Source organism: Centruroides vittatus, unplaced genomic scaffold (genome assembly GCF_030686945.1).
Source record: "Centruroides vittatus isolate TY-2023 unplaced genomic scaffold, ASM3068694v2 contig_862, whole genome shotgun sequence".
Taxonomy (NCBI): Eukaryota; Metazoa; Arthropoda; class Arachnida; order Scorpiones; family Buthidae; genus Centruroides; species Centruroides vittatus.
Genome location: NW_027122562.1, coordinates 2,030,453 through 2,044,803, shown reverse-complemented (window position 1 = coordinate 2,044,803; position 14,351 = coordinate 2,030,453). Strand labels below are relative to the sequence as shown.

The window sequence follows — 14,351 nt, the reverse complement described above, 5'->3', positions numbered from 1 at the left end:
CACCAGAAATTTTTGTGTCTGTTGAAAATTAAAATTTCAAAAAACATAAAGAAATGTTGTTTTGAAAAGTAGAAAGCTTGCATACTGATGTTACAAATAAAATGAATGCTGGAGTGCAATTACTGATTAATAATGGTTCTTTGAGAAGGAAATACAGTAGAAAATTTCTGAAAATTTAATTTGCTGGAGACAGAGAACTTTAGTATGTAAAAAATGTAAAATAGACAATAAAAATTAGAATTATAGTTGACTTATGTTGATAGAAAATTTTATTTATAATAATAATAATGTATGTATGTAATAAAAATAATGTGGTAACATTATTGTGACAGTTAGCAAGTTGTTATCAAAGTTTCTTCAAGTACAGTTCATAACAAAAACATGTATTTTATTTTTATCTTTTATTTAAGAATCACCAAAATTGCAAACTTTCATACCATCATATAGTAAAATCTGTACTATACTGTTTTACAGTACAGATTTACTATATTTATGATAGTGTTAAAGTTGGAACCTCTGTAAAATGAAAACTTCTAAAAGCTAGAAAATTACAGTGATTTTTACATTAACATGAAATATTCCTCACAAAATATCCTGTATAAGGCAGAACCTAAGAAATGTGAACAGAAAAGCTGTATATTACATACCTCTGTTACTAAATTGTATTAGAACTTGTCAAAGATGGAAATTTAAGTTTTCGATTGAAAAGCTTTATAAAAAACATTGGAGATAAAATCAAATCTATTGATATTTGTTTTGCTTTTGGATTTTAAAACTAATTTAATTAAATAATATTATAACTGACATTAACACATTCAGAAGTTGTTTTGAAGACATCATATACACAAGATTAGCTTATGATAAAATTACTAGTAGTAAACTTTAATAAGCAATCTCAAATATCTACATTAAATCCTATAACAAATTTAGATTTAAATATCTTTGGTTCTACATGTGCCAGTTCACTGCACATATAGAAACCAAAGATTCTATCTCATAAACCAAACAACTGCTGTAATTAATCAGGCCATTTTTTGCTACTATTAATAACTAGATATTATGAGAGGTGCTAGCCTGAAACACATATTGGCATTTGGAACATTTGATTTATACACTGTAAAGTACAGTGCATCAGAAAATAAAGTGGATGAGAAAAAGTCCAGTGTCTAGTATCAACATTTTCATGGTGTCTCAAAATATAATTAGATATTAAGTAATTTGATATTAGAGGTAGAAGTTAGGTGCCATCACTTATCGAAATTCCATCTCAATTAAAAAATGGTAGATTTGCCATTTCTTTTGAGATAGTGCTTGTGACTACAGTAAATATGATTGTAAAAGACTTTTCCTATTGGTTACACCTCAATAAAAAAATTTTCATCATGTCAAAAAGAAACTTGCTCTACTTGATTTTTGTGTTCAATTTCTGCAGAACTTCAATTTCCTTGTTATTTATCTGCATGTATGCTGCATTTTATGCATATTTGTTCCCAGCTTAAGTTCATTTCAGTTTTAAAATATTGTAAGAAGACTGCTGAACTTTTCTGATGTTTTGACAATTACCAAAAATGTCAAATACTTCACTGTCAATTATGCACTAAGATAAACACAGAAAAAGCATGAGAGTACTGAATCCAGTCAAGAAAGCAAACTTCTCAAGATGGTATCTAAAAACCTACTTTTTCATTGAGAAAACACAAATTTCATTTAAAACACATGTTCTTGGCATGTACACTTTCTTTTTTTAGGTGAGAATATGTACATGAATGTATATTTTATTTTCTACACCCTTCTTCCTTTATTTTATGATAATACAATAAATATAGTAAATATTCTGTAAATTTAAACTTGCTGCAAGTATGTTCAAAATTTAAAGCAATGACAATTTTCTTGTTCCAGCCTAAGTTGGAAAACCTACTTAAGCCAAAAAGTTTATGGAGTCCTATGCAATTCTTGCTGTCTCTACTTCTAAATTTTTTCTGTTAAAAGATATTTAGATAGAGTCATATTATAGTAGTCATCCAACCTTTCCTCAAAGCTCTTATTTCATTATTATAATCAAAATAGTGGCCTTTTCTCTTATTGATTTGATCATTTTATCATATTTTTATTTAAGAACCTTTGTACTTTTACAAAAAGGCTATAACAAGCATTCCATTATGTATTAAGAAATATATCTGTGTAGTATTTTCAAAGTTTCCTTTATCTTCAGAATCTACATATAGTTTATAGCAAAAATATAGCAAGGACAACCTTTTTGCAGTTTGTAAATTTTTTAATAAAAACTTTCAAGTATAACTTATAACAATTATTTAAACAAATGCAAAATTAAAAACTAAAATTTCCAAAATTTTTTTAAATCAAAATTTTCAAATTCAATTTCTCATTTTCGAATGAGTCCTTTTATTAAATTATGTCTATTGTAATTTAAGCAGAACTATCTTTTTCTGTTTAACTAAATTTTTATAACTCTATTTCACAGGTTAATATTTACTCAATACCTAGCTTTTAAAGTTTTCTTCCTTTCTAAAATGACAGATGGTTCATAGTTGAGAATTCATTTCATCTGTATCCTCTTTGATGATACAGATCTCCTCTTTCTCCCCTGTATCAAGCTGTAATCTATTGTATATTCTCTTTACTAAATTGATTAATTCATTCTAGCTTTCCAGAATATTGGTGCATTTTGTCACTTTGTCTCTATTTCTAAATTTTTTCTATAGAAGATATTTTTTAATCAGAGTTACATTAACATTTTCTTTTCTGATGTCCTCTTATGGTCATCCAACCTTTCCTTAAGGTTCTTATTCCTTTGTTATAATTTAACTAGTGGCCTTTCTGTTATTAATTTCGATCAGTTTTTTCCTTACTTATAAAGGAAAGACTATTGTTCAATATTAATATTTTATAAGGTGTTAACTTTTTACTATTAGAAATTTCTTAAGAAGGCTAAGTTGAATTTTTTATTAAAGATTGTAGATGGAGATTCAAAAAGTAAAAAACTAACAAAGTAGTAATAAGATTATTATTATTATTATATATTAATTTTAATATTAATAAAACTTAGTAAAGTTATTTTTTTAACTGAAAGTTTGTCAAGATATTACTATAGTAACTTTGTTTATATTTTGAATTGATTTGTCTCCTTGGAACCATTTAAATTAAAAACGTCTTTTAAAAATCAAATAATTCAAATCCTTTGAAAATAAAAAATTATGAGTATTCAGTCAAAGTGTTTTGGAATTTCAGACATTTTTTTTTCTCTTTCTTTACTTGTTACTTTTAGTTTGAAGAATACATGTTTTAAAATTAATTTATGTGTAAAACTTAAATGTATTTAAAATAGTTACTATTGTATTCATAATAATGTAATTGCAGATATGTATTATAACTATAAAAAGAAAAATCAATTAAGATGTATGTAGCATATATTTTCTTGTCACATATTATACCTAAATTTTCATTTGACATTAATAATTTTATAATTATAACAACAGATTTAGAGTATATCAACAAGAAAATATAAATTATCACATGGAAGGTTGGAATGATAGTATACATATAACTTTTTATTTAATTTATATAAGTGTGATTAATTTATTAATCAATAAAAAGACAAAATAGAACATTCAAAAAGATTTGCAGCTACTTTTACAATTTATTTAAAAAGTGCACAATAACTTGTTTTAACTTCATTATTTAATAATTTAATAAATGGAACATTTCATAGGATATTCATGGTATTAGTAATGGCAAGAAAGTATGAATTATTAGTCAGCACAAATAACTTTAAACAATATCAATAAGTAAAGAATTCAGCAAATCTACAGATCCTATTAGATTTCTAAAAATTAATGTATAATTAAGAAAATCAATTTAATTTACATTAAAAAATATGTAAGCAGTAAAAATGTATTATAATAAATTTCCTATTATTTAAATATTTAAAAATATATAATTTAAGATATATTGTTTTTATTATTAAATATATTTATAAAATAATAGTAATAATAATATTTATTATTATTATTACTATTATTTTAAAATTATAATAATAAGTATCATATTTTTATTCAACTTTCTTTTTTACTGATCAAAAACTTCCAATTCCTGGGATGAAACTTTTCTAGTCCTTATGATTAAATCAATAAGCTATATTTATGCAATCTATTATTGAAATAATTCTTGCATTATAATTAAAAAGGTATCATGTAAAAATGTTGAACTTCCATAATTTTGAAAAAATGTTGAACAATAAAAAAGTAATGGCATAAACAAATAATAGTTAAATAAAGAATACATTCTGAAAAAAATGAAGACTTCTGAGGAGAATATAAATTCAAAGAATTATATCATTTCAATTTGTATAAAAATTTTTCAAAGAATAGGCCTATTTAAACGAAACAAAATGTTTTTTGATTTTAATAGATTCTTTTCTCTTTATCTATTTTCCAAGCAGTCAAAAAATTATAGCTTGCTTATTTTGATATGAATATTTGACTTTTTGATATAAATATAAAATATTTCAAAAAATTTTATCTGAACATGAAGAACAAATCTCCAAAATATTTATGAATTAAAAAGTATTGTTTTAATTCTTGTTTTATAAAAGATACAATTTTTGTTTTGTTATAAAATGCATTAAAAGTTTTGGTACGTACACAGTATATTGTGTGTGTATGTAACCAAATTAACATATTTAAACTAAATCTATATGAAAATAATTAATTCAAAACTTTCTATTTTGAGAAGAATCTGAGACTGGAATGCTGTATTCCAAAAACATTTTTTATCAAAATAAATGTATTCTATTTATCCCAATTAAAAATATTTCTAACCTAACTTCTAAAAAGTATTAAGTGTTTGTTTTATTGTAGTTTCTTTCTGATTTAAATAAAGATGGAACCATTGAGATTTGTAATGAATAATTAAATTTTTATTCCAAAGACATTTTTGTTGTTAAAATTCATTGTTATTATTACTTAATAATTTTCAGAATGAACAAATGTAGAAATATATCTGATGTAATGTTCTTAAATGTATTTCATTCATTTTCTCATATACAAAGGGTCATGTCACAATTATTAATCATTAATAAATAAAAAATTATGAAGCGAGTTGTACTTACCAAAGTTTTTACAAGCCAATAGTATCATTTCTAGCCATTGTAGTATCTGTTGCCAAATGTCTGGCAGCTGCTGTACTCTGTTGGTGGAGCTGTTTTCACAAATAGTGTGCATAGACTGTTCTATTGCAACAACATTTGTCAATGGGAATCAACTCACAAGAAAGTCTTGAACATCATTTACAACCTGCACTTGTGTAAGAACAGCAATTTTGTTACATGATAATGCTCATTGAAAAATTGCTGGTTTTTAACAACAATGCTTCTGAAACAGGGTTGGAAAATCCTTGAGCATCCATCTATTTGCCTGACATGTCTCTATGATTTTTTTCTTTTACAAAATTCAATGCTTTCCATTAACAGATGTCATTCTAGCTGCAATAGAATGGTCCTTGCAGTTTATGTGAAAATGTCTTTGTCAATTGTCTGTCTACAATATCTGCCAGACAATGGGTACTAAGCATGTCAAAAGATTATGCAGGACTGTAAAAACTTTGGTACGTAAGAATAATCTTTCACTCAAAATCATCTGAGGATCCGTTAACACTAAACAATATCAAAACATCTTGTACTGGAGATGATGGCTTTGCTCTATGCAGAAGGATACACTCTTCAACAAGACAACACATGCCCACATGTTGTGTCAACACAACAGTAGTTTGTGGACCACATCGTCAATGTCCTGGACTAGCTGGCCTTAAACCCAGATATTAACCTGATCAAAAATCTGTGGGCTGTCCTCAAGAACCAGCTAGAGCACCAAGATCCTGAAAACAAAATCTTCATCACAAAAGTGCAAGAGGTTGGGATGCAATCAGTCACTTGTGACCAGCATGACTCATGGACTTGAGAAATGCATTTTCAAGAATGGAACAATGATTAAATGCTGATTTTCATAACTAATCATAAGTGTCAAGTTTGTAGGTTGTGTTAGAAAATGAATTTTATGATTTAACTGGAAAATAAACACATGAAGAGATATTGCATTTGTTGTAATTTTTTTGCTGTGTACTATACATCCTAGTTCATACTTTTCATTCATTAGTGATCAATAATTATGATATGACTTGTATAATTACTTACACTATATTGCATCTATTGTTGCAATGGAGTGCAACAAATTGTGATTCTAAATAAAAATAGTCCAGAACTTAATTCTATATTACTACATTACAAGGAAAAAATTTATGAAGCTATATTAGATATTTTAATAAAACTTTTTATATCATTTCAAATTAAAAATAGTTAGTTTTAACATAATTATATAATTATACTGAATATTAAATTCATTGTTCTCTATTACTATATATTCATAAAAATTTTAATTTTAATGTTGAATTATCATCATTTTATCATTAAAATTATTGCAAATACTTTATACTTCATATATATTTAATCAATGAAATTTAAGCCATTCAAATAAATTTATTGATTTCATTGATTACATAATCTGCAAAATTATTTATCAATTATTTGCAATAAAAATAATTTAAATATTAATTTGTAAATATTTTTTTAGCCATTGATTGAAATTCTGAGATTAAATATATTTTAAATTGTTAAATTTTATTAAAACTAAATAGAGATAAAGAATCTTTAAAGGGTTTTTTCTCATTCAACTCATTTGGTTCCATTAAGACTGTTCTATATCAATACATTTTTACCTTATAAATTTATTTCTATATTACAGATAAATGAAAAATAATAACATTAATAATTATAATTTATAAGATACTCTTATCAAATCTGATTTTCATTTATCGACTTTTGCTTCGAATGCATATGAATTAATCGGTTTTGAACTTGTTTTTATTCTTCCAGAAAAATTTCTTCAACAATCACAAAACAATAACCTCAATCATTTGACTACTTTATTAAATATAAAAACTTATTACAGAGATTTGATAATTTAAAATTCACAAAATAATTAACAATTCTTTTGATAATTAATTTTAAATTAAAATCTAACCATGCAAAACAAATTATTATTATATTATTTACAATTACATGATTAACATAGTCAAAACTTTTTAAAATTTAAATATCAGTTTCATTAATAGCAAGGTTGCGGCCAAAGTCGAGCGCCTCTCAATGCTCACATTTTAGAGATGAAAACTTTGGCCGCAACCTCGCTAATATTAAAATAAAAATTTAATTAAATTAATTATCCTTAAAAGTTTGCATATTCTGTTCTTTTCCAATTGATATCTATCAGTCTACATAGCTTTATATTAAAATGAAAGTATTGTGATTTCGATAATATGTTTTTTTAAAACATATGACAAAACATTAAGAAAATAAATTATTTTTATAGTTTTCTTCTGTCTGTTAATTCAAATGTTATGTTGATATCTTTGTTTAAAATGTACTTTCATTTTACTGTCAAAACTAAGATCAAGAGAGTAATGTAAATTTTAAATTCAGTATAATACTCCATATTCAATGAATTTTTACATAAAATTTAAAGTTTATTAACTTTTAGTAATTGAGTACTTCAACTGTTGTGAAGTTGAAAATATATGAAAACAATATAAAATTTTAATTACTGTAATGTATTTGAATAGGTCAAACTATGAACAAGACTAACATATGGCTGTAAATAAAATTTTGTATATACTTTTATGTTAAAAAATTTTTTGAAGAATTTAAAAGTGCTTAATTAAATTAATATCCAACAAAAATATATTAGGCTTATAACTCAACCAGAACCTAACATCAAAGATGACGTCATATGTAATAGCATCTGTCATTGGATATATCATTTTAATAATCATAAAATCATCCAATTAGATAGCACGTTATAATATAGCATTTTCATATAAAATTTCAATTATAGTATGTATAATGTTTATGATATATATTCCTATTTTCCTCTACAAAATTAAATTGTATTTATATTATTAGTTAACTCATTACTTCCGATGCAAGTATAAAATGTGTATATTTTGAATATGTTAATAATATAATTGCAAATATCACATCGCTCTTTCTTTATTAAACATTCTATCTCTCCCTTACCTCCGCCATTCTTCGCTCGTTAGTTCACATCATAGACACATAGTGGCGCACTGATCATTGTAATTTTTGAATAATGTTTAATTTTACTTATATTTGAATAATCAGAGAAAATGTTTATTTTGCATTCGAATTACACAGTCTGTGAGCTATTGATTGCTCGTTCTGACTTTTCTCATTCATAATTGAGTTAATTTAAACGATATTATCCTTGAAATTGCCAAAATTTATATCAAATGTGATTTCAAAAGAGGAAAAGTGTGTTACATTTATAATTACAGAACATCAAAATGTAATAATTTTAAAATGAAAATAATTTTTAAAATATAAAATGTTTATTTGAATATTATTTACATTGATATTTTTAATTACTTATTTATAAAATCAATTATCCACATTTTATTTGAAAATATTTAATGTTCTCGAATAATAGAATCTTAACTCGTGCAATAATTTAAATATTCGTATGCGTTCGATGTTCATATTTGTTCGATATTAAAGCTAAGTAGGATACTCGAATTGTATTTTTAAAAGTGTCTAAAGTTTTCTGTATAAAATGGAAGGAGCTATTTCTAATAATAGTTTACCGATGGCTACACTGTATATAGGTGATTTGCATCCCAATGGAACGGAAGCCGTGCTACATGAAAAGTTTTCTGCCATAGGACCTATTTTGTCAATTCGTGTATGCAGAGATAGAAGTACACGAAGATCGTTGGGTTATGCTTACGTAAATTTCCAAAATTACGAAGATGCAGCAAGAGCATTAGAAACAATGAATTATGATTTGATATACGGAAAGCCAATCCGTATTATGTGGTATCAGAGAGATGCTACTTTAAGAAAATCTGGCATCGGGAATGTTTTCATCAAAAATTTGGAAAAGCACATTACTAACAGAGAAATATATAATACATTCTCAATTTTTGGAAACATTCTTTCTTGCAAAGTTGTAACCGACGAAAGAGGTATTTCGAAAGGATACGGATTTGTACATTTCGATACGGAAGAAGCGGCAAATGAAGCCATTTCAAAACTTAACGGTATTGTTTTCAACGGAAAAAAAGTTTATGTTGGCAATTTTATCCCTCGAATCCAACGTGAAAATTGCTTGGATAGATATAAGTTTAACTTTACAAATATCTACATTAAAAATTTTGAAGAAGATTTAGATGATGAAAAATTGAAAAAATTATTCGAAAAATATGGAAATATCACTAGTGCTAAAGCTATGACCGATGAATTTGGTAAATTAAGAGGATTTGGATTTGTAAATTTTGAAAATTCCGAAGACGCACAACAAGCTATTGAAGAAATGAATGGTAAAGAATTAAATGGGAAAATACTTTATGTTGGTTGGGCTCGAGGAAAGTCAGGAAGAGCGAACTATGTTCATCAAATAATAAAAGAGAGTGATGCAAGGTATAAAAACTTTAAATATTATCAAGGTCTTAATGTTTTCATTAAAAATTTGGATAACACAATTGATGATCAGAATCTTGCAAGAGAATTTTTACCTTTCGGCACTATCACCAGTGCCAAAGTTATGACCGATGCTAATGGAAATTCCAAAGGTTTCGGTTTTGTATGTTTTAGTACTCCAGAAGAAGCCAACAGAGCAATCGCCAACATGAATGGAAAGTTTTTAATTTCGAAACCTCTATACGTTACTCTAGCGAAGAAAAAAGACGATCGTAGAGCCGAAATAGCTTCAAGATATCTAGAAAGAATTCCCGAGATAGCTATGCAACCACATTATTATCCCATTTATCAACTTGGAAGTCCAGAGTATTGCATTTCACCCATGTTTTCCATGGATAATTCATGTTTTCCTATGTATACAAACAGTGCGTTTTATTAGACAATTCACTTTTAACAAGAAGAAGTATCATTTTTAATATCTATTAATCTATTCTAAATTAAAATTTATTTATACACATTTATTTGTTTCTAGTAAATATTAATTTTATGTTTTCACTTTTTGTTATAAAATACAATATAAAATTATATATTTTTTTTATGTTAATAAAATAAATTGAACAATACATTTGAATTCATTCATTATTTAGTTTATTTATTCTTGTCCATATCACTCTATAATATATATATATAGGCCGGATGGCCGAGCGGTAAAGGTGGCAGCCTACCGCTCTGGGTTACCCGGGATCGAATCCGAACGGGTCGAATAATCCCCAGGAATTTTTCGGGGGTGGTCCGTTCGGATATGTCGGGCCCCGTCCCTCACCACCCGGTCGCCCCATTGTGGGCCTGACCGAACCCATAATGGGCCTACTAAAAGAGGCCCTCTTAGTGCCCACAGGGCGGAAAGAGTTAAAAAAATATATATATATATATATATTAACTTTTTTCGCCCTGTGGGCACTAAGAGGGCCTCTCCTCTTTTTGCAAGCCATTATGGGTTCGGCCAGGTCCACAATGGGGCGATCGGGTGGTGAGGGACGGGGCACGACATATCCGGACGGACCATCCCCCGAAAAATTCCTAGGGATGTTTCGACCCGTCGGGATTCGAACCCGGGTCTCCCAGAGCGGTAGGCTGCCACCTTGACCGCTCGGCCATCCGGCCTGCTCTATAATATTAAAAGTTTTACCGTTGCGCTGGAAATTTTTATTTATAATCGTCACAGAGCGTTTATCGGCCTATTTATGAGCTCTCGTCAGGTGTTCTATCTATTTTGATATCGTTCATTAAATAAAAAGCAGCGATGTTAATTAATTAAAAAGGTTCTCTTAGTATCCACGTATGTGAAAATTCTCATGGTTTGTATCAATTTCAAAAAGTATCCTTCCTGGCTGTAGGAGATTTCAGTGATTATTGGGTGATCATCTGGTTGACTGTATATTTAGCATTCAACGATGTATTCAAAAATATACTAAATATTTTCAAAATTTCATATTTCAAAGATAAAATAATGTATAATTTGATAAGTTCGACTGAAAGAAATCTCATAATTCTGTTTTTTTTTTTTTTTTTTGTTTGGTTAAATTACGGCAACGCGACACTTGGCGATCTGCCTAGGAGGAAATGCCCTTTTGGTGGTCTTTTTAAGAGTAACTGGCCCCTATAACGGGATTACAGACGTGAAGAAAACCCGGTAAACTACTGGCGAGGCGCAAACCCATTACCGAACTACCAGTGTTCATGAAACAAAACCGCTCGGCCATTAGTGGACCCTCTTATAATCCAAATCTTCGTTCGTAGTGTTTCGGTTTGCATTAATATACAAAAAATGTTTAAATATTAAAATATCAAATTAATATTTTATATTATTTTAGATCTAATTTACAAATATAAAATCAATTTTTGATTTAGTAAATTTTTTACAATTTATTTCTTAAACGAAGCAATAACCGATAGAGGGCAAAATGTATTAAAAATGGTGGATGTTTCGTTACTTGTGCTGTGTATTTGATTCAGTGAAAGTGAAAACGTATCATGAATTCTTCCATCCCAGAGATTCGAATTTATTCACCAGAGAAAGTTAATAATGGCGGCGGTGCTTTAAATGGTAAGGTTGATAATGTCCGAAAGAATCCATTTTTTTGTGATATGAGAAAGATTGATGTCAAAAGCATTCCTATGGTCAAGTGGGAAAATACAGCGCACATGAGAACACACAATCTCAGTAATTTTTCTGCGAGTACCTTGATGTATCGCACAGCTTATAGGTCTCAAGGAATAGCTATGAACAGAGCTAAGTTAGGATGCATTTCCAGTCCTATCAAATCTTTAGATTTATTAAGGCAGAATCTTCAAACTAGTATCAACAAAGAAATAGATGAAATTATTCAAAGATATTTAGAGAAGTTTTTCAAACCAGGTTTAGAAAATATTCGTGCAAATAATGGTGAAAATTCTGTATCTGAGCATCATGTTCATGGTGTGTGTAAGCAGATATTAGAAGAAGCAAAGAAAATGTATCAAGGGAGTCATACTAGAGGAAATAGTCCGGCAGTTGATTGTTCGGATGTTGAATATCACAGCCCGCCTGAAATTAAACCTGGGCGAACTTATCATAAAGGACCGGGAAGAAAAAGAAAAGATTCGGATACAGATTCCGAAGCTAGTCAAAATTTATTTAAGCCTAAAAAGAAAAAAGGAAGACCTCCGATCCATTTCCACAGTAATATGTCTGGACGTTCGACTCCTTCGAAACTAAAATCATCTGAGCCGGTGAAGAGAGAGGGACCAAAGTGGGATCCGGCCCGATTAACTCCCGAAACACAATTCATTATGGGTGCTAAGGCTAATAAAGCCTTGGGTTTAGGTGCAACTAGAGGTAGACTTTACATAAAACATCCAGATATATTTAAATATTCTGGTGATCAAGAAGATAAACAATGGCTCTATGATCAGAATCAAATGCCTGCTACTGGAGGTAAGGCATACATGTTACTTGTAGAGGATATTCGCCAACTTGCCGAATCTGAAGAATACCGCAATAATCCTGGCTTAATGATGGATGAAATAATAGGATTTTCTGTACCAGATAGCATGCTTCAAAAAATGAAAATATCGATGCAGTTAATGCGTACTGATGTGCCAACTAGGAAAAGAGGACGCCCTCCTTTAAATATAGATACTAGTAGTGAGCGTAATAATATTCAGGTTGAACAGAAGCAAGAAGAAGTAATACCAGAGGATAGAAGACAAGCTGAATCAGCTGAAACTTCTCCTGCTGATCTTGATTTGTTAAGTACAGAAATGCCATCAAATGATCCTTCACCATTTAGTCTTGGTCCTGGTTTTGATGACATAAGTCCAGCACAACCAGAAGTTTCACCAACACCATCAGAGTTTAGTACCAGTATAGATCCACCTCTCTCAGCTCCATTTGATATAACTACTCCTTAGTAATGTATATTTCTTTTAGTTTTAAGACAACAGACCAATGTACATGATAAAGTTTTATTTGTATTAGGAAAAAAATAATTTATCAAAGTTAAATAATAGTTTTAACTTAATTCTATAAAAAGAAAGGAGTAAAAATGTAAAACTGTGAATTGAAAAAGTGCCTGTTTGGACAGAAATTGTTACGAAATAATGCATTGTTTTAAAAATTGACAGATACACTCCGTGTTGATTCATAACCTTGTATTGGAAAGGCGAACTCGAGGATGGAATAAATGACTTGATACGAATTAATAGATTCCTCTTGTTTCCCTAGAAATCATATTTGAATCATATAAGTGATTACAGAGTACAAAAATGGATATCATGCAGTTCATTCAGGGATTTAGATCAAGGACTATTATGATATTTAAAAGAAAGCACTCCAAAAAGATCTATTTTCTTAGTGTATTTATCCATATTGATGGCTCCTTTTAATAGAATTTGCTGTGCTATCTGCTTTTAAAGTAAGAAATTAATTTTCTCTCAATCATAGATGTAATGTCGTTCATATAAAACAAGGTATATAATTTTTAAAAATTATTTAAAATTAAATTCAGTTTCTATTATTTGTATAATAATAAAGCCTAAGTTATCTATATTTTATAACTGTTTAGATTTGAATCAAAGTGCTAAAGATAAAATACTAATATTGATGATCTATTGTACTGGAAGATTTAATGAAATACATTTTTAAATAATATTTTAAATTCTATTTTTTATATATATAATTAGACTCTATTCATTCCAAATTAGATAATTTTCTAGCATCATATTATAAGAGAAATGTGAAAATCAAGAAGCAAAAGTATGGAAAATTTTTTATGTAATAGAATGCTAATAATGTGAGGATTCATTTTCCTATTTGCTTTCTATAATGTTTGTTTTACTTTTAACTATAATAAAATTAAAGATGTGTATAATAATTAAAATTCTCCATTTTGTTAGAATACATGGCTGTGGTTTCAACTTCTATCTGTAAGAGTACTATTACATATATATATGTGTGTATATATATATTGATTTTATATAATGATATATATAAAACTATATGTAAAACTCATGTATAAATATTTTGCTCTTTTGTGTCACTACATGGCATTACAACACATTTCTTTTTATGGATAGAAGTTGAAACCACACCTGAATTTATATACTTTCATATAAATAAAATGTTACATTGTAACATTGTTATAATTTTAAAAAAATCTTTACAAAGTTTATTAGAAAATAGATCATCAATGAGATTTAAGAAGGCAATAACAAGATTTTAAAATTTAAGTTTTAAATAATAGTATGC

At 28.0% G+C, this 14,351-nt stretch overlaps 3 protein-coding genes across 5 annotated transcripts in view; 2 read left to right on the top strand and 1 right to left on the bottom strand.

Annotated features, from left to right (window-relative positions):
- The window catches only part of LOC136982695 (mesoderm induction early response protein 1), a 109,387-nt gene extending 101,176 nt beyond the window's left edge, over nt 1–8,211 (bottom strand). Inside the window, exon 1 of one of the 3 annotated variants that reach the window (XM_067279272.1) lies at nt 8,144–8,211. In XM_067279272.1, coding sequence (XP_067135373.1) covers nt 8,144–8,152 — 9 coding nt within the window. In that variant the 5' untranslated portion in view covers nt 8,153–8,211. The remainder of the gene's footprint in view (nt 1–8,143) is intronic. The other 2 variants (XM_067279267.1, XM_067279269.1) reach the window with 2 other exon arrangements.
- A 390-nt stretch (nt 8,212–8,601) lies between these two features.
- LOC136982692 (polyadenylate-binding protein 4-like) lies at nt 8,602–10,073 on the top strand. Its single transcript, XM_067279265.1, has one exon. The coding sequence runs from the start codon at nt 8,697–8,699 to the stop codon at nt 9,999–10,001; it is 1,305 nt and encodes a 434-aa protein (XP_067135366.1). The 5' UTR covers nt 8,602–8,696; the 3' UTR covers nt 10,002–10,073.
- Nucleotides 10,074–11,526: 1,453 nt separating this feature from the next.
- On the top strand, nt 11,527–13,968 carry LOC136982691 (deoxynucleotidyltransferase terminal-interacting protein 1). The gene has a single exon (XM_067279264.1). The coding sequence runs from the start codon at nt 11,597–11,599 to the stop codon at nt 13,013–13,015; it is 1,419 nt and encodes a 472-aa protein (XP_067135365.1). The 5' UTR covers nt 11,527–11,596; the 3' UTR covers nt 13,016–13,968.
- The last annotated feature ends 383 nt before the right edge of the window (nt 13,969–14,351 follow it).

Coding starts and splice junctions, on each gene's coding strand:
- LOC136982692 (XM_067279265.1), top strand. CDS start 8,697: ATGGAAGGAGCTATTTCTAATAATAGTTTACCGATGGCTACACTGTAT.
- LOC136982691 (XM_067279264.1), top strand. CDS start 11,597: ATGAATTCTTCCATCCCAGAGATTCGAATTTATTCACCAGAGAAAGTT.